The sequence below is a fragment of the Protopterus annectens genome, chromosome 8.part0, assembly GCF_019279795.1.
Source record: "Protopterus annectens isolate FY-2018-M chromosome 8.part0, PAN1.0, whole genome shotgun sequence".
Lineage (NCBI taxonomy): Eukaryota > Metazoa > Chordata > Ceratodontiformes > Protopteridae > Protopterus > Protopterus annectens.
The window spans coordinates 93,685,714-93,707,378 of NC_056741.1; the positions used below are offsets into that span (position 1 = coordinate 93,685,714).

Genomic DNA, 21,665 nt, shown 5'->3' on the forward strand with positions numbered 1-21,665 from the left:
TTCCCAACTTTATACATTGCGGACACATTTAATTAATGCAAACCAGGCTATACATACAGTAAAACTAATTAATACAGATCATGCTATACATAACCTTACATATCGGGCATTCTACATACCTTGTTGTCATTACGGCGTTTCGTTTCTATCTCTCTCACAGTATTTCAACTGTTATTCAGTATGAGCATACGGTTTAAATGTCTGGCAAGTCATCCTTATCTACGTCGATACCTGAAACATGTGGATTCATCCCGCCAATTGGTGTTCCTGAGTGACTAATTACTTGCATATCAGTTGTGCAGCTACTCCATTCGCCAATTACACAGCGACAGTGGGGTATAATTGGATTCTCCACTTGGGCGATGCCTATTTGCCCTACCTTCGGGGAGACGGTCTGTATTGTGTTTTGTTATGTGTAACTCCAACTGCTATGCATGGAGACAAGTATAGTTTGGATTCATGTCCCCCGTGGATTGTGTGTGACAGGTAGAGTATTTGGTTCAACATGTGGGTGTACCTGTCATCCCAACGTCTGATAACGGAGTATTGCAATCAAAACCTGTAACATGGCTGTTTGTTCCATTATACAACACCTGCAATTTTGCATGACGCCTTTAATTGTGTCTCTCACATGGTATGTTGAGGGTTCTGTAGATGTAATTGACTGACTGGATGTTTGTGCTGCTATTACAGTTTGTATTGCTTTAGTTTCTAGTGTGGGTGATGTCGGTGGTTGTACGTAACATAAAAGGTTTGTGGGCCTTGCATTTCTACATAATCCGTATATATGTGTGTGGGCTCCATCCCTAATTAGAGAGCTAACAGTTAGTAGACTTATGTTATGGGATTGTACGTTGGGCCATTGTTAATTGGTTTCTATATCGTCTGCAGGTGAGCTTGCTACTTGTATACCTTCATAATTGCAGCAATATATCAGGGGATATGTGTAAGTGACAGCTATCCCTTGTATTTCTGTCCCAGATATTTGCAGTCACTGTGGTTGTGTTGTTAAAAGGTCCTGTTTGCCATGGGTTGCCACCTTTTCATATGGTCATTGTTGGACACTTGCGGGACACAAAGCAGTGTTTACAGGCCAACACGTAGCCATGGTCAGTACACAGGTAGCACATACTTTTATCCTCACTACATACCTATTGTTGTGTGACTTTGGCTTCTTATCATATTGCATGTAACATTTAGGTTTCTTACATACAGGCATAACTATTAAATATGACTGTTATATTATATATGGGACATATTTATGTCCTACCATCTCAGACATTTGCCCTTTGTACTGTTTTATGTCAGGACACACCTTCCCAGGGTGGGGCTGTCCCTCCTACTGTGGGACAGGTAGTAACCATATACCTACGGCTAGCTATACCCACACCTACCGTACTGATCTGCCTCTGACTTGGCACTAACAAACACATGTTGTGGACACACACACACATTACAGTCACACAGAGACGCACACGGCACCCTCAACGCACACTTACACAGACTACGGCACTCACAGACACAGTTGAACACAGTACCTATGTGGACCACGACACCGGCAGCGGTGACTAACTTTCCTTTCATATCATCATACTATTACTCGCGGATGTACTGTTCTGGTACTGTGTTCTATCGGTCTTTCAGCCTCGTGGTTATGCATGTCGGTATGTTACACATTCCATGGTTGGCGGTATCCTTCTTATTTGTACCTCCAAGATGTTATGAATGTCGTTGAACTATCTATTATATTTGCAGATATCACTGAATCCATCTATATCACCATATATCCCTCTATTGCCCTTTCTATCTGTATTATATATATGCATATGTATACATATATATATATATCCATATATATATATATATATATATATATATATATATATATATATATATATATATATATATATATATATATATATATATATATATATATATATATATATATATATATATATATATATATATATATATATATATATATATATATATATATATATATATATATATATATATATATCTATATATATCTATATATATATCTGGGAACGTGACAGGCACACAGCACCACCATATGCTGTAAGACTCATGTACTGTTCAGGTGTTGGCATTCCGTGTTCCACTGGCTGTTGTGTTTACAATGTTTGAGGGCTGCCTATGTAGGAGTCACACATTGGGCCACCTATACATTACAATTTACAGGTGGTCATGTTTGTGTGCCATCCATTTTACTGTGTGTGCAGGTGGAGAGGTGTCAGTCTGTAGGGACCTACACTGTCAGAGTATGTGCTATACGTTCCCTCTTTGCCAAGACATAGGCATATTGGGCATGCCTCCGTCTGCCTACTGGGGCTGGCACAGTGTGTTCATGGTCTGAATCCCTCTGTGCCTGTAATGGCCTTGGCAATTGCAGTGGGCTATGAGGGCCTTCACCATTTTGCCCCTACTGCAGCTGCTTCCGCAGGATCATATTATGTAGCATGGCACATACTATGACGATGTGGGCATACGTGCCTGGAGAGTACTGCAAGGCTCCACCAGATGTATCCAAGCACTGGAACCATGATTTCAGCATCCCGAACACAAGCTCTATGATGATTCTGGTTTGTGCATGTGCCTCATTATGGCATTCTTGCATGGGTGTGTGTGCATTTCTGATGGGAGTCATCATCCACGGCTCCAGTGCATAGCCAGCATCCATGAGATGGCCATGTGGGATGTCCCCCCTGACAAATACCTGATACAGCTGTGAGGCATGCCAGATATGGGAGTCATGGTAGCTTCCAGGGCTGCCAGCACACACATCCATGATAATGCCCTGGGCATTGCACACAACCTGGCAGTTGATGGAGTGGAATCCCTTGCGGTTTATGTAGCGCCTACCCTGCTCACCAGGTGGTGACTTGATTTGTATGTGCGTGCAGTCTATCGTACCCAGTACCTCTGGGTATTGTGCCACACGGTGGAAGTGGTGCATATTGCTGGCCAACTCCTCCTGAGTTCTGGGGAAGTATATCTGCTCATTGGCATGTGGTAACATGGCATCCAAGAACTGGTGTAGTACCCTGGATGCTGATGCCTGTGAGATACCCATTATATCTCCAGTTGGCCTTTGAAAGGTACCTGTGGCCAGTATTCACAGGCTTACACATACCTTCGTGTCCACTGGGATGGGTTCCCCTCTGTTGTTTCTGGTTCTCAGGCGTGGCCGGCACAAGCTCCACTATTTGCTGTAAGATGTCCCTGTCCACCCTGTAACGCTCTACTATCTCCAGGTCATGTAGCCCCTGGTAGGTTACCTTTGGTCTGAACACTCTCCTTCTCCTCCAAGGACTGCGGTGGTTGTCGGCATCATCCTCCACAACACCGTCAGTCTCTAACACATGCTGATGAATCACAGCTATGGCAGCTCCCAACATGTACATTTTAAAAGTTCCCCGTGTGTTTACACCTATGGTGCAGTGTTTGGGAATACACAGGTGTGTGTTGGGTGCTTTCACACTTTATACTATTGTGCTGTGAACACCGATGATGTCATAGGGTGTGTATGTACGATCGTAGCTACAGGTTATCTTATGTGTTTTACTGCCGGAACTACTATTGTGGTGCCTATGGTGTTTAATTACATTTGCCTGCCGTGGATTACCTCTTGACCTTCCCTTTACATTTCTGCGTGTTGCACCTACCATTTTCTGGCAGGCATCCTGCAGCCTACTTTCATTTGTACTTTCCTGGACCCGGAGTATCTTGCGTTATGTGTGCTACTGCCGGTCTGCTGTTGGTTTGCTTTGCTCTGCTGTGTCAGGTCTCCTATCTTTGCAATCCAGTACCTCCCCTCCTTTCTTTGCATTCAAATGCCTCCCCTATCCTGTTTTGCAGGTTTCTGCAAGCATACTTGTCAGCTGCCGTCGATTGGCCTTCGTGGGTTGATTGGTGTTGATTGCTCATTAGTACTCCAATTACCCTACTTCCACATTTCCTTCTTTTCTTCCCCTGACCTTCCTGTTTCTGCTATTGTTTGCAGTGCTTGCATCCGATTACTGGGTTTCGGGCACGTTTTCATCCTTGTACACATGCGCTTTTGGCCACCATGTGTGCTCTCAGCTAAACGATTCCTCCCCACCCCTGTCCTGCAGCTTTGCTTAGCAACGGAGAGACCAGATTTGCAATGCTCCAATGTGCTTACTGCTACGGTGGACACCCCTCTGCTGATGTCATGTATCTCCTCTGAGCCACTCCTCGGTGTTATACCGCTGCGCCGTATGGTACAACCTTCATCCGGCGGGACATTTGCGATTCTGTATTATCTGCCTCATTTGCATGGCATTGACTACTAATTCATAGTTACCGCGCTGAACACTATCGCAAGCCCTTAGCAACCCTTGCACCTTGGTTGTGGTGTTCCATGCCTACCATTGTGTATTATGCTGTAAACCTGATTTCTATTACGTTGCGATTTTATGACATTTTTATATTATTTCTTTATGTTACAGCTTCCACACACATGCCCTGCGGTTGTGCTGTGCGTTACTGTGGACATGACATTAAATGTTGTTATTTACGTGTTGTGCATCTTTTCTTATGCCATTGGCTGTGTATTTCGCCATTGGCATATTTTAACATTGTGATACCTGGGTCTGGCCCTCTTCCATAGCTCCGATGTTCTGTTTGGGAAAATGTAAACCATGTTTTTTGGTTTACATTTCCGTGGGCTTACGCCTGCACCACTTCATGAATTGCTATATGCCTTCATTTGCATGGTGCGACACTGCACATGGGGTGATTAGCATACCTATGCCGGGGGCTGCGCAGATCTGGCGTACGCCGGTAGTGCACATGGAATTGGATCGTACCTGAATCGCTCGACGGCCATATTTGGCGTTATAACGCCTACGCTATGCATGCGCCTGGCGCAAGCTTCATGAATCCCGGGGTAAGTCTCTCAAACATTAGCAAACAGCTTACTGTAGTCAAAAGTGCAGGGTTTGAATCCTTCAGCCTCCATTAGTCTCTCTTAAGCAAGTCACTCACACAGTGTTCCTTGATCACCCTTAAAAAGGGACACTCTGTAAAGTGAGTTTATCTGATTACCAAATAGATAGAAGAAATGGTATTTAAAAGGTGTGCCTTTGTTCCCTCAGTATGTTTGAGTTTGGCCAGAATTCTTGAGCAAAGATAATGAGAGGCAGTTTTCCTATTCCTTGTAAAACTTGTAGCTTTCTGACAAAGTGTAGTGGATTGCAGTCTTTAAATAATGACAGGCATGAATTTAAAACTTTGTATCCTTCAAAAATGCTTGCTAATGCAAAGCTTTTTATTCTAGCAATTTTCTAAATATATGAGAGAAACATTTCAAAGTCTGTTTCTGTTTCTGGGTCTTTGTTTCTGATTTGAGCTTAGAAGCTGAGAGGACAGAGGGAGTCTGCAATGAGTTCCACTGCATAGCAGCAAGGTGAGACATTTCTGGCCCACTATTTTTTTAATTTATTCATTTACTTGCTTGTGTTTAGTCAAGCAGGTGGTTGCAAATAATGGTTGTGAGTGTTCATAAATACATGGTTCCTGCAACCAATAGTAGTTATGGTGAAAAGGAAGGAACTGACTGCAGTAAGCATGAACATCATTGTATAAGCCATGTTCTTTGGGTACAAACCTTAGTTTCCTTGTTTTGTTGACTGTTAACAGTGTGTGTTTATTATACGGCTGTAAATAAACTGGAGAGCATGAAGCGTATGAGTCTAATGATAATATTTTAACTGTGAGTTCATTTATAATTGTTTTTTTGTAGGCACATGGGTGCAAAATGCACTGTATTGGGCTACTACAAAAGTCTTTCTGTATGAGTAAGGCTTTGAGTTGCTTTTGTAGTGCAGAATTTGATTCTCTCAGCCTTTGTATGTCTACTGTGTCACCTCAACAGAGTTCTCAGGCTGCCCTTGATAAGGGATACTTGCTTCCAGTGAGCTGTCCCAAGCTGTTATCAAATGCATTGCACATTTGTCTTTTTTTTTTACTTTATGCATCCTTCACATAAATGCTAATTTGTGCTTCACTATATGCTGCTTGATAATGGTCCCAGCATGTCTTGTACTTTAATGGATTTCCAGATGCATTTGCTATGCATTTGAGTTTAAAGGGGAGTGCTGTTTACTGTTGCCCATGCAAAGTCTGTTTTCGGTGCAAGACTGTTCTGTTTTGTTTAGCAAATGTCTGTCTGTCTGTATTTTTGCTGCAAAATTTGAAATAACAGTATTAAATTAAGTCCAGTCAAACATCTGTGATCATTGTAGAAGTAAAAAAAGGAAAGAAATAGTATGTACACTGACAGGCTTGAGCAGTATTTTATTGTAATTGAGGTCAGATAGCTAAGTAGTGTGATACTGGTATGGCTGTGGGGAGAGGGGCATTCCATTACCCCGTCTAGGGTCCCATGGCTAAGTTTGATGATAACCATTTTTATTTTTGTTGCCTAAGTCATTGTGCTAAAAGCTTTTTCTTGCAATGGAGTTATCAAAATAGTTGCTGAACAGTGGCCTTTCTAAACTTCATGTATATTATTCTGTTATTTTCCCTCTAGCACTCTGCAGTTTCTCTTGTTCACTGAGATTTCCTTTAACTGCAATACTTCAACTTTTGTCAGCCCCTCTGATTACACCTATTACTTCTTAAATATATCCCTTTCTCTTTTATTTCTACCCTGTTTTAAAATCCATTTTCATTGTATCCTGCTAACTAGTTACTCCTTCTAAAGAAATGTCTATCTTCACTAATAACCCTCAAATAATTTCCACTACAATTTCATGAAATTCTTTTCTTTTTTTTTAAAGGTAAGTAGGAAAGTGTCAGTGCCTCATTTTTACTTTGTAATAATGCATTTTTATCTTAGTTTTTATCACTGCATGATCTGAAATGGTTATTGGATGTTCATAGCTGATAGATATATACAAGGGTAGTCACCTTTGCAGGCCATTTTATGACTAGCAAATTATGTTTTAAAGGACATACTCAAGCCAACCCTGTACAGTATGTCTGTGAAGTGAACACTTTAACCTTTAAAGTAACTTCCCCTCAGCTTACATTAATACCCATTTGTTGACCAGGTAGGTCAATTGGACACACAGTCCATTTCCAGGAGGAGCCTGCAAGCAATGTCTGAATAAGTAACTTGCTCAGGGTCACACGGTAGACAAATGAGGGTTGAAGGAATCAAACCCTGTACCACAGGAACTATGGCTCAAAGCATGAACCCTCTGCACTAACTTCCACACTAATAATAGTGGCCATGTGTTAACCAAGTAGGCCCACCAGATACACAGTCCCTCTCAGGTACAGCCCAGGACAAATATGTGGTTAAGAGTCTTGCTTTAAATCACAGAAAGCAAATAAGAACTGAGACAATCAAACCCTGTGCCACAGGGACTACAGCTTGCAAACTGAACCTCTGCCCCAACTGCCAGATGTGTGTTAAAGTTTTCAGTTAAATGCCCATGCTCCATTTAGTATAATTTCTTTCCAGACTAACCAAATTAATGTACCTTCAGGAATAATACGTAAATTCTGTCTGAGTTCCTACCACTGAATTCGTATCTTACACACCAAATATTTTCAGATGTTCCTTCAGAAACCTACCCTCCTCTGTTGCTATATTTTCCCTTCCAAGTTCCAAAATACTTCCTCGGTATTGCAAATCAATTTCCAGTACCCACCCATAAATATTATTGTCTGATTAAAAGCTGATTATGTCAACCAAAATTTTCATAAGCTCAATAGTTGCAGTTTTTGGTGGAATATAAATACATGACAGCATAATCCTCCTCTCTTCCCCATAGCCCGTTACAACCACAAATCAACCATTATTGTTTTTTTTTTCCTGTTTCATCATTATTGGAGCCCATCTAGCAATCAGTATTAATACTCACCTTTTCCTTTGTGTCTGATATTTTGTTGAATACCATCCTGAAATCCTTTCTTTGTTAAACTTGCATAGTCTATCTAAACATATCTCCCTCAGCCTTACTATTTGCACCCTACATTTCTTAATATAATTCAATGAACTTTGCTTTTTGCCTATACCTATAAGACTATTTACATTCTAAGATAAGATGGGCAGAATAGTCATTATAATGGAAAGCTTCTGACATAGATATAGCATAATTAACACCTCCATAGTATTGTTAAACGTGCCATCTATTTACCCACTTTATCCCTATCTATCTTATGGTAATCATTATTAAAGCTATCAAGGATGCCATCTTTTAACCTTTCATATGCTTTATCACTGCTACTTCTCTCTCATCCCCAATTTCTTATTCAAGTCCTTCTGCTACTTATACTCCAGTGCAAGACCACAGCAGTCAATAAAGCAAGTAACCTTCCTTATTACCACTTGCCACAACTCATTTTAATATACTCTTAAAATGTTTATTTTTTTCTTTGCTGTCACACTATCTAATGCTCAGCTTCTCCTTCATCTCACTTACCTAAGATTATACACTTTTGTCTTTCAAACTCCAATGTAGTAACTTCAGATCAACACCCCCCTCTCCCACCACTCAGAAATTCCACAACTCCACCTCCCATCTATTCTCCTCTACTCTTTTCTGATGTACCTTCACACTGTTAATTAGCTCTACCTTTCTCTCATCCACCCCTTTTCAGTCCTGTTGCAATCACCCCAGTAACCTTTCTCCTTCCTTTATCATATCCTTCTTCTCTCTATTGTTTCTTCTTGCATCTCATAAAAGTCAGCCCTGCTATGCAATTTTAATACTACCCTGATCTTTTTGTCCCTATCTCTGTTTTTCACTGGACACACACAACAACTCACACATGATGCACACACATTATCACATGCATGTGCACACATATACACAGGAGGAACATGGAGATTATACATGCACGTGCACACACACACACACACACACACACACACACACACACACACACACACACACACACACACACACACACACACACACACACACAGATATACACAAACACATATACAGGTAAAACATGCAGATTACATATAAGTGCAATCATAGTGAGACCACCCTATGAACATGTTCAATAGCACTTGAGAAGTGGATATGCAGTAGGTATAGTGAGGGGGCTGTCAGTCACTTTCATATATGATGTAAACCCATGGGTGGCTCCAACCCCCCCCCCCCTTAAAGGCAGATATTTTGCATTATGCCTTCTCATCTTGTTGAGGAAGCATTAAATATATGTACACCCCTAAGACACATATCATTGCCATTCTTATAGGTTCATCGATTAGTATTAGGCTAGCTGCCCTTGTGGGCCATTTTAAGCCTAGCCAATTAACACATGTAAGAATCAAGCACTGCATCTTGCATCTGTAAGGCAAATATCTAGGCCATTATGCCAACCTTCCTCTTACCAGAGAGAAGGGAATAACCACTGCTTAGCATTCCATTCCCACAGCACCCTGACTGCTATGCAATTCTAGGTCATCTAAGTAAAAATCAGGACTTTTCTGTGCTACACCATAGACCTGAATTTGCAAGAAAACAACTATTTCATTTCTATTGTCTTTCACAATTGAAAAGCAGGAAAGATGCATTTTTGATTGACAGTTCACATTTTTCTAACTTGAGCATCTGATTTTTAAAAAAACGGTGACGTCCAAGACAGTAAAAAAGAGCACATTTGGTCAATGGGATTAATCAGGTACCAAAAAAAGAGTCCAATTAAAATGTACACCCTTGTGATGCCCCTCTATCTAGATCAATGTGATCTGAAGCTCTTCCATTCATCATATAAATAAAGCTGCAGCTCTCTCCAAGAAACTCCCTCCCCTAAGATCTACAGCAAAACTTCAAAAAGAAAACCCCAAACAATCACATCAAAAGATTGTTTAATGTTCACCACCATGATCCCTGCTTTCCTCTCCAGATAGCTCAACAAAAGCATCCAATGATATGTAGAGGGTCTACATGTCAAAGGACAGTTGTGGTGGAGCCATTACTAAAGGTAGCTGAATTTCAATATACTAACTCAAGGCTACTCATAAAATGTTGCTGTTAATGATGGGAGGAATATGCTCTTGTAGTACATAAAATGGCCTTATTATCTTCAAAACTGCTTGCTCTAAAGCATGAAGGTTAGAACCAATTAACAGTGTTTGGGTTCATACACATAAACATAGTTATAACAAGTTTGGTCTATTGAAGCTTATTTGTATGAGACATCTTTTACATGAGACTTGAGATTTCACACAGGTGGCAACCACTTTGGGAAGAGTATTGGAAACCTACACACAGCCTCAAAAGCACAAGCATATTTCTCCTTGCCACACGAGTAAGTATGACAAAGCAAAGTGTCAAACAGCTTTTAAAACTGTTGGTTAATGAAAGACACTGTTTGCTTCTGGATGCAATTTATATGGCGGTGTGTGTGGCTGCCTTTAAACCTATCAGACATTTTATACAACTGTACCTTTTTAAACTTGTAGACCATCAGGGTGGGTAGAACTCATTATGTATTATAAGGCACTCTAGAAAGGATTCCTGCTTCTTTATTTACTGGTTAAAGTACCTTAACCTGCTGAGCTAAACTATTAGACATTATATGTATTTATTTGCTAACCAGGTAAGCCCACTAGGCACACATGTCTATCTTCAGGGGTAAGACAGTAACAATGTCAGATTAAGTGACACAGTCAGAGTCACGCAAGTTGCAAATTGAATCTAAAGGAACCAAACCCAGGTCTTTAGGATGAATCTCATCAACACATTATGGCTTTGTGAGAATGGTGAACTATCTGAAACAAATACTTTGATATGAACAAGTCCAGAGCATGAGTATCACCATATTCTAGGATTTCTGATTGAATATAAGGTTATATAGTCCAGAAGAGAATGATAATTAAGTATACGCAAGTAGCAGTTTGCATACTAGGTAAGCCCATTATAATTCATATAATTCCTGTTGCATGTAAGTGCAACCCTGCTGTACTGGGCAGTTAGAGTTTCAGCACCATATTTAAATGTAGCTGTTGAGAGTGGGGCATATGCTAATGATGTATCACAAATAGCCTTTTGCATTGTTAATTTAAGACACTTACATAATAAATAAGTTCTATAGTCCATGACACACAAGTTACTCTAAGCAGAAGGATAGAGAATGCGTAAGTGTACACCTATGCATTTCAATGAGGGGACTTTGTGCTTAGAATGTACACATTTTGTATAGTCCTGATGTGAGTAAGTAGTACTTGGAAGTGTGTGTGTGTGTGTGTGTGTGTGTGTGTGTGTGTGTGTGTGTGTGTGTGTGTTATGTTGTAAGACTGAGGCTTTTCACTCAAAAGTAGTTCTTAGCATAAGGGAGAAGAAATATAGTACAATAGGCCTGAAAATATAGAGTCAGGCATGTGTCTTCATTTATGCATACAGTTTCAGGGAAAGACAGTTTGGTAGGCAGGAAGAGAGAATGTTTCTGGCTAAGCATGAGATGTGCAAAAATAACAGTTCTCAAGGGAAAGCTACAGAATGTTCCTTTCTCAAAGGAAGCATATATGTACTTGCAATGGAATGTTAGATAAGGAATAGAGAGGTAGGTACTGTTAGGCACCTGCTAGACAAGGCCTAGGAATCAAGATTGATAAGGTATATACAGCTTCTGAACTAAAGTAATATGTTTGCTTAGGACAGAGTTCTCATTTAGAGTCTTGTTCAAGACTTATTCAGATATCATTAAATTACTTTTGTGCTTTCAGTTATCTGATATAATATGCTGCTACATGCCATCTGGAAATGCTGCTGTGACATTTACATCTGCTGCTACTGTTCTATGCTGCTCACTACAATAAACTATTATTAAGCAATCTGGTGCAACAGTACTCTGATTTCTTACATTATTACGTGTGTGTGTGTGTGTGTGTGTGTGTGTGTGTGTGTGTGTGTGTGTGTGTGTGTGTGTGTGTGTGTGTGTGTGTGTGTGTGCATGTACAAGCGTGCATGTGTTTGTGTTTGTGTGTGCGCATACCTTGCATGAACACATGTGTGTCCTCATGTATGTTTGTTACTGGAGCTCTTGCCTTTATGTAGTCTGCAGGACCTGTGCTACTTTGTGTCAGAGCTGGTAGGGTGCTTAACTGGACAGTGTAGAACTGTCCAGTTAAGTGATTCATGGTCACACAAATCCCTTGGTAATGAAATTCTACCATGATGGAAATGTACACGAATAAATTGCAAAGCAGTGCAAACAGCACAACTCAACACATCAGTGAAGTGCAATTACATTGCTGCACCAGTATCTATGAATCTCAGCTATTATGTCATTTCAAATATCTGTATGTCCACTTACTTTCCTAATTGTTTATCTACAGAGGAACAGACCTTGCACACCCATTTTAACAGTACACACAGTCCTTTTTTAAGATAGAATAATAAGCCACCGAAATTTCAATGTAAAGATTGTGAAGTTAACAACAAAAATATCCTCCTTCTGCAATGCCCCACCCCCTTAAGTACAAAATGAGATGATATTTACTCAGTGAAGGCTGGATAACAAAACAGAATCCAGTTTATTTACTTAAAATTGTGTTCATTCTAATTAGTTTAAGTTGTGATTACTGAAGCTTAGAACTTTACCATGGACATTTCCAAGTACAGAGCTCTGAAACAGCATTTTTTCAGGGGGTAAGCCTCCTCTGTTGAAGAGGCACTATGAGACAATTTAATTCACTTGAATTTCATTTTCATACAAATATATTTGCTTGTCTGTAGCAGAACTAAGCTTCAATGATATAATGGAGAACCATTTTATCAGTAGCCAGTACTGTCTGACACCTGAATATTCCTAACAAATGATGAAAACAAGTAATGTGGTACATCATAGGTTCGTAGGTGTGTAATAGGCTGATGGCCCTGGAGCCTTTACAAGCTTAGCCCATAGGATTACCCTGGCATTGTGCCACCCAACCTTAGTTCCTAGTGCCTCTGTCAAGTAGAGCCACTGGAGTGATCACCGGGGTGAATTTTCTATTTCCCATCCACTCATCAAGATTTCTCTTGAAGAGGGCCAGTGTGGTAATCTGCTTGACATGTATGGGAAGTCGATTGCATAGCACGGGCAGTCTCTGGGTTATGAACCTGTCCATCCAGCATCTTCTGTTGATTGTGGTAGTGAGACTGAGGTCTCTGGAGCATGTGGTGTGGAAGGATTGTGATTTCTTTAGATGTAACATTTCTAACATTGCTGGGTCAGACATGGCTTTGTAAGTCAAGCAGAGATTGCCTCTAAGTAGGCGATATGAGACAGAGAATAGTTGGAGTTTCTTGAGTCTGTCCATACAGGACAAGTGTTTAAGGCCTAGGATCCTCTTTGTGAGGTACTTTTGTGGCCTCTCCAGTTGTTGCAGGTGTCTAGTGAGGTGCATGCCAAATGGGGTGTTGTACTCGATGATTGGTCTAATGAGGGAAGAGTAGAGGGAGACAATGACCTCTTTCTTCCTGGATGCAAATCCCTTAGTAATGAGATGTGCCACATAGAAGGACTTTCTGACCACAGTGGCAATGTGGTGGTCAAAAGAGAGGTTGCTGTCAACCTGTGTTCCCAAATCTCTTATAACGCCTTCTGTGTTCAGTGGACTACCATTACTGTGGTAATTCATGGGAACTGGGTTTTTCCCAAAGGGGATGAAGACACATTTTTTGGCATTGAGCTTAAGGCCATGGTTCTGACACCAGTCGTTGGTCTCATTGAGGCCTTTCTGTAAGGCTGTCAACATCACTTGGGGAGTTAATAATAGCTCCCAACTTGCAATCATCTGCGAACTTTGCCAGCCAGAGTGCCTTCGTGTTGGCCTGGACTTCAGAGAAGTAGATACCAAACAAGAGAGCACCCAGGACCGAACTCTATAGGACTCCACTCATGACTGGTCGGCAGTCTGACTTGGAGTCAGCTACTTTCACACTGTGGGTTCTATCTGTGAGCCAGTTTGCAACCCACCTAATGATAGGGGTTGATGCCTAGCTTAGTAAGTTTTTCCATGATTCCTGAGTGGGGTATGGTATCAAAGGCCTTGGCCAGATCAAGGTAGGCTGTATGAACTACCTTACCTTCATCCACAGCTCTGGTGACTGACTCAAAGAAGTCAACCAAGTTGAGCAGGCATGATATAATGTAACAAACAAGGGCTTCTTTGTTTCATTTTTTTCCTTAGAGTTTAAACATCTGCTTTTTAATCTGCACTTATTACTTTATTTGCATGGAAATCCTTGTGAACAATAGACAATTCACACAACTTAGCAATTCTACAGATTTTAGTTAAACAAAAATATATGACAAATGCATGCCATTTCCTGTTTGTCACTAACTATAGTAATCAAAATGGTTCACTGAATACAGCACATTAGTACAATTTGCCACTAAAGGCTTTGTCTTAGCACTATACATTTTTCATTGCATTTCAATTAGTTTTACTTTGTAAAGGAAGATTTTCCAGTGTCATTCCTTCCATAGAGGCAAAGTTATACTGGATCCTTCATGAAGTGTTAACTCACAACATACAGAGGAAAAAGTCAGCAACAAACATAAAAACTCAATAGAGTAAAGGATGAAAATTCAAACAATACAATTTTTTTTCTGGTAAGCAAGCCTACCTACACCTGCCTGAGGGGGGGGGTTCAAACACCTTAATTTATAATATATACAACTCCACCATTGCGCAAGCATGAAGAAGGTAGATTTCCCTCTAAACAAAAGAATTACTGCTGGCATATGTTTTAGAAACCAAACCACCAATGATTTTCTAGAGAAAAGAGCCATCTGTGTTCTGTCCCTACACATCTTGCTATCTGAGCAATTGACACCGAATGAGTTAATTTTGGCCACCTGTAGATGATACACCATAATAGATTGCTGAAATCAGTCACTGTACCCATCTACTGTGAATGGTAAGTTATGCTCTTGAATGCATTGTTCTGTACTGTATTCTGAGACTTCTTTTTAGCTGAGAATCAAAATGGGATAATTAGTAGGGCAGATAAAACACTGCACAATAACCATAAGAATCAATTAGAGGATGTTAGAAAAGATAAGGAGAAGAGAATGGAAATCAATTTCCAAAGGAGTAATGGGAGCGCACGTACACACACACACACACACACACACACACACACACACACACACACACACAAATATATATATATATATATATATATATATATATATATATATATATATATATATATATATATATATATATATATATATGTCTCCCAAGTATGCAACCCAGTTCAGAAGGTTTAGCATTTGTGCATGGGAGTGCTTGCATAGGTATTTTTATACCACAAGCAGACTTCAGCTAATTGTTTTCAAGCAAATAGCAATTGCTAAAAGTGTGATAGAAAAAACAGGGGTGATTGGGAACATGCTTTCTGGGAAGGTAACACATTGGCAGATACAGGATCTGAACTGCATAGATATATTAAGGCCTTGCTCCATTTAATACTACTGGCTGACAAAAAAAGCACACAGAAAAGGAGTATTGAATATTGTAAAGGAGATAAATAACTTAGAGATGGGATATTTGAAAAAGGAAAGAAGCAAATTACATAGAAATAAATGGAATTTTGGGAAGAAGGAAGAGGAGTAAAATTTAATGGAAAACTGGATTTGAACAGCTTATGTAATGCAGTAGAGAATGTAAGCAGCAGCTGCACGTTACTCAAACACATTATTTGAGTCTGAGTGAGATAAGTGCAGCAGCTGTGGGGAGGGAGTGGGAAGGGATGGGATTCTAAATTTAGGTAGTGATTGGGAAGAGGGTTTAGATTTAGGGAATGGGAGGGATGTTTTAGGATTAGGGAGTGGAAAGAGAATTTTAGGGGAAAGGAGAGGGGTGGGAGTTTTAGGGTTATGGAGCATCGCGGGAATTTAAGGTTTAGGCAGCAATTAGTGAATTTAGGGCTAGGGAGGGGGTGTGGAGTTTTATGGTAAGAGAGTGATGTCTTGAGTTAAAAATGGTGTGAGAGTTTTAGGGTTAGAAGAAGGGATCTGGAGTACTATACAATTTCTTAGGGTCAAGTGTTGTGAGGGCTGAGTAGTTAATGAAAATCAAGCTAGTGGAAGTTCAGGCACTTGGTACCGTGAAAGTGTGTGACAGAATACTAGTATGCAAACAGTCTCAGTAGACCCGACTTTTAATGAAACTCAAATGCTGCTTTTGTGGAACTTAGTTTTTTTGGTTCATTCATGAGTTCAAATAAAAATGTAAAATTTAATGCATCCTCTCTCAAAATCATTTGAAACATTTTGCTGTGTGTTTTTCATACTTTTTTGTTTTGAAATTTGTATATCATTGCGTTTACAGTTCCTTTTGTTTTCTATTAATGTATGTATGCCTATGTCTTAAGTGTTAATTTAATAAAGGTGCTCATTTTTTCATATTTTAGAGCCTTACATTCTGCATTGACATTTATACATCCTCTTCCCATCCAAAAACATGGGCAGAAGAAATCAGCCCTTTTATGAAAATATCTTGCCAAGATGTAAAGAAACTAAATGTGATGTTAGTACTTTTATTTTCATTAAAATATGTCAGATCATATACCATTTTAGTTAATCTAATTACAGCTGCATTTAATAAAAAATCAATGTTGTTGACTGTTTTTGTTTCATAATGGGAAAAATTTGCTGCCATAGCAAACATTGCTAATGGAACTAGAATTTGTACAAATGTTTACTTTAGTAATAAATCCTGTAAATTAAAAAAATGCACTTTTGGTCATTTTATGAAAAAACAGATGAAAACAGTGCAGCATTACTTTGATTTCAAATGGAAAATTAGTTAATTATTTAATTAATTAATTAAGCTATGTATGTATGTATTTCTTTATTTAGTTATTTTGCACTGGTCTATCTTTGGTTTTGTGGTATGATGAGCAGAGAACACACATTTTGTGGACTAAAGTAATTTTTCACTGTACTCATAATCAACAGATAGCAAAATGCCAATTTAGTCAATCTATCCTTTAGCTGCCCACTGTAAAATTAATGTCACACCCTTATTTTGTGATATATAGTATTGATACTCCCCCCGCTGTTGGTGAATGCTGCTTGTTCTCTGGTGTTTTAGTGAAGAGCTGTGAAATCTGTTTCTGTCACTCCAAGTCCTCTAATTGCATATCACTAAATACACAAAAGAAATCCATACATTTCACTTGTTCTCGTAGCCTCCTTTCCCACATTGCATGGGTTAATGAGGGGGCATCTTATTTATCATTTAAAAAATGCAAACAACTATGTACAAGTGCCTCTTTTCAGAGCTTATCAGGCAGTATCTTGCTCACAATCAGACAGTAAGTTAATGGGGACTGATAATTATTTCCAGTACAACCCAATGAACATAAGTAATATCTCACAACTTTAATCATCTGCAGTAAACTTCCAGGCAAACAGTATGTTTTCGGTTTCAAGAAAATCATACATAAAAAAAAGCTTGTCATTATCCAATATAATTTTCGATGTACATTAATTTATTTGTGGACAGAGTGTTCACAGATCTGATTTTGTAAAATATTACTGACTCACCTCGTATAGTATGCTGCATACATTTTTCCATTTGTTCGTTACTGGTTTCTATTTGGTCATGTACTCTGTGTTCATTTATGTTTGAGTAAGTAAGCCCTGCATCAGTCAAAAGTCCATTTACATAATTTAACTCCATATTATACTGCAGTTTCAAAGAATGCCTTAAGCTTGGTGAAAACAATGAATACTGAACTTCGTACGATGTTTCTTTATACTCAGTATTTTATTTCTCATCTAATGAGAGATGTGTCATAAGACCTGTTAAAAAGTAGTTTGTATGACAAAAAAAAAAAAGAAGAAGTTAGAATGATCTAGATTGCGTAGTACATTTCTACAAACCACAGAGGAAAATGTTAACCATGTAATGAAAAGGCAGGAAATTCCGGCAGTCAAATCTAATTTAAAGGATCTTATACAGTCTTATAGAATAAATTAAAATTGGCTTTTTAATAAATGAAAATGATATAGCATGCTTGATTTGCACTATTAGCAGCTCTATATCATCACTGTACAGTTTTTGTCTTTGCTTTCTAATTCGAGATGTCAGTTGATCAATATTTACCTAGTGTGTATAAATGTGCAACTTCCTATGAATATTTAGGAAACTTTATAGTTTTGTGTTGGTGTTCATTTATTTATTTTTCTATTTATGTATACGTGTATTTTAATTTTCATCTCAGGAAACAAATGGATTCTAAAGTTCATGTAAATATATCTAAGGTATGAAATAACAATCCGTATTGCAAGTGCCTCAAATTTCTCAGAGGCAGGAAATATGTGCTGATTTCTGGCTTTTTTGACTTCTTTATGGCAACAAAAGCTAGTGTCATCTTTAGATGAAGCACTAATGATATGAAGGCAGGGGTTATAACTCATAATCTAGGCCTAGCACTGCATTCAGTAAGACTTACATATTTAGAAGTCATTGTCACCAGCAAACTATATAGGTTTTTAAAGGAGGTAAGGCTTTTAATTGTTTGATAAGCAAACCAAACAACTAAGGTTATTGATAGATTGCTAAACCATAATTTGAGATTAACAGATTGAAAAAAAATATCTGGTAATTCAAATACACACATTTTAAGTTTTTAAAAGCTATATGCCAGACAAACATTTAAAATGTGGTACTCAGTGACATGCATAATTTTAAAGAAATCAATATTACAAGCACTTTCTTTGTCTTATATGTCTAGTGTATGGAAGAGTAGATATTTTTTATGGAAACATCACTTTTAAAGAGAGTGAACTCTCCAACCATAAAGGGGGAATGTTGTCCACAAGGTCCTAACCATTGTGAATAGGATGACAGCAGGTGGTGTGACCCACCCATAAAGAAGAATATTGTCCATATGATTCTAATCAATGTGTACATGTTCACAGCAAATTAAATGAGAAGGCCACTGGCCAGGTGTGATTACGCCTTGTGTGGTTTACAATTTAGTGAGCAATTTCTGACATGTGTCATAAAAAGAGACAAGCAGAATTACAGGCATGAACAATTCTATCGGTTAAAAAACATAGTGATTTATGCAATAACCCCTTTCCATTTATTATCACTAGTATTGACCTATTCTTTGATTTCTGGGTCAACTCACTCACCAATTCCTCTTTCACCAACTCAACTCTTTCTTGTTAGAGCCTCTAATTGGCTTCTATCCCCTTTCATAAATTATCCTTGGATTCAATTTCATGATTGTATTCCTTTTATCTTAGGTAACTAGCACTTGTGTGTATATAGTTTATTGTTGTTAAGGAGTATGGTTGCAAACTAATTTTTTCTCCAATCAATGTTTCTATGTCTAAATATCAACTCCTAGTAAAGTGAATGTTTTTTGTTTTCTTCCTACATAGTGTTCTAACTAAGAAAAATGAATAAGGATTATGGTTAAAAAAAAAGAAAAAAAAAAAAGAAATCATAGTGATAAATACCACACAAAGATCATCTCCAAAATGGCAAGCAAGAAGCAATAGTAACTGGATGCAGGGATTTACTCCATGAAAGTACCAAACAGCAGGAGAGGGATTCAAACCAGAAATTAAGCATCACTAGAAAGAAGACTTGAGGGGAATTCAATAAAGCCTACCCAGAGTGATTTTCCATGTAGCCATAGTGGCATGGTGCTTACATGGAAGTAAGCAGCTGTGCAATCCAGAAAACAGAGCAGAGGGTTTTGCATGGCCATCCGGACACGGAAGTGTCTGTAGCATGCAAATTACTTCATAAGCAGGTGAATTGCATGCAAATGAGGGTGTTAGAGTGATCCAGCAAGCAGACAGGCAGTTGTGCATACCCTGTGTTGGTGACAAAAGTGTTCACGAAAATTTCCATTTACAAGAAAGTAAAAGTGGAATAGGGGCTATAAACACCTATTTAGAATGTCAAAAACTCCATAGTAGGCACAGATATATGCAAAACTGTGCCTTGTGTGTCCAAAAAATTATGCAACCTAATATAATATAATATAATATAATGTTTTTTTTAAACCCATGTTATGTTTACTTGGTGCGTAGCCCACAAACATGCCATTATGCAAAAAAAATAAATAAATAAATAAAAAGTTTAAAAACAAAAAATAAGACATATGTGAGAATAGTGCATTATAAGGCCCTACATGGTGTATGCACAATGGTAGAATTCAGTGGTTGCTAAGGAGGCAGCCATGGAATAGTGAAGTATCCAGGTTGTGTGCAAGGATCTGCATGCAAATGGCTGGGGTTACTGAATAGCAAAAATGAGCCACTGTGTCCGCAGATAAAATCCGTGTAGCCGCAGAACCATGTTGGTGTCCACAGAAGAGCTAGCTGACATCAAAACAGGGTGTGCCACAATATGTTTTAGCAGACTGGAGCTCAGCGGTGCCCGTTTGCTTGGTGTGCCTCTCTGCTAAGCAGGGGTGTGTGTACAGTGCTGCTAAGCTTTGTTTAGCTGCGCGGCACATGTTTTAGCTGATTTGAGCTATGCTGAGAATGCCCATGCATGGGGGTGTGTTGTCCAGACTACTGAGCAATGTTTATATCAGCAGCGTGGGTTGGCAAACCTCACCTCAGTGCTTAGCAGGGAAGGCATTTGTAAAAAAAAAAAAAAAAAGGGAATAGCCTGGGAAAGCCAGTCATATATAAATTACTGATAACCCTTGTTCCACTTACACTGGGCCATTCAAATCCCTCAGTGATGTACCTGACAGGTGGAATGCATCTTAGTTAGCCAATCACACAGGCTGCATCTGCAGCAGAGCACTATAAAGTATGCATACACCCTACAATCTGATTTCCCCCCCCATACTCTGCACCACTGGAGTACAGACTTGGGAATTTTAACTGACAGAATGCTAGGGGCTGCTGCTGCACTGCTACATCTGTATGTACTAGCTAGAGGCTGAGATCAGTGGTGATGCTGTTGCTGACAGTAGGCCTAGACTGAGAAGGAAAAGTGTTCAGGCCCAGGATAACCTTCCAGGAGCTACATGCGCTGAAGATTGTAGAGAGCTACTGGTTGGACAGGGACATACTACAAGAACTCATCGAGCTCTGCTGCCCTCAACTCAGACCCAGAGCAAACAGAGGGGGACCCATCCCACTGGAAACAAAGGTATGTGTAGCCCTTAGAATACTAGCTACTAGTATTTTTCAAAGACCAACTGAGGACACAATGGGGGTCTCACAGGCATCTGCATCCAGGGTGCTCCACCAGTTCCTGGCTGCCATGCAAACACATGCCAGTGAGCACATTTATTTACCTCACACTCCTGAGGAGAGGGTCAGCAGTATGCATCTCTTCTACCATGTAGCATAATACCCTGAGGTACTGGGTGCCATAGACTGCACTCATGTATACATCAAAGCACCGAACAGTGAAGATGGTAGAGTCCACATCAACTGCAAGTGGAATCACTCCATCAACTGTCAGGTCATGTGCAATGCCTAGGGCATTATCATGAATGTGTGTGCCAGCAGCCCTGGCAGTAATCACAACTCTCATATCTGACACTCATCACAGCTGTACCAGATGTTTGCCGGGGGGACATCCCCGTACGGCCATCTACTGGGGGATACTGGCTAGGCAGTGGAACCGTGGATGATGACAGCCATCAGAATTGCACACA

The 21,665-nt window shown here is 39.4% G+C and overlaps 1 protein-coding gene across 1 annotated transcript in view; it reads right to left on the reverse strand.

The window, feature by feature from the left end:
* LOC122808666 (CD209 antigen-like protein C) overlaps positions 1-17,849 on the reverse strand; it is a 739,543-nt gene extending 721,694 nt beyond the window's left edge. Inside the window, exon 1 of the mRNA XM_044079642.1 lies at positions 17,563-17,849. Within this exon, the coding sequence (XP_043935577.1) occupies positions 17,563-17,698 (136 nt within the window). The 5' untranslated portion in view covers positions 17,699-17,849. The remainder of the gene's footprint in view (positions 1-17,562) is intronic.
* Between the last annotated feature and the right edge of the window lie 3,816 nt (positions 17,850-21,665).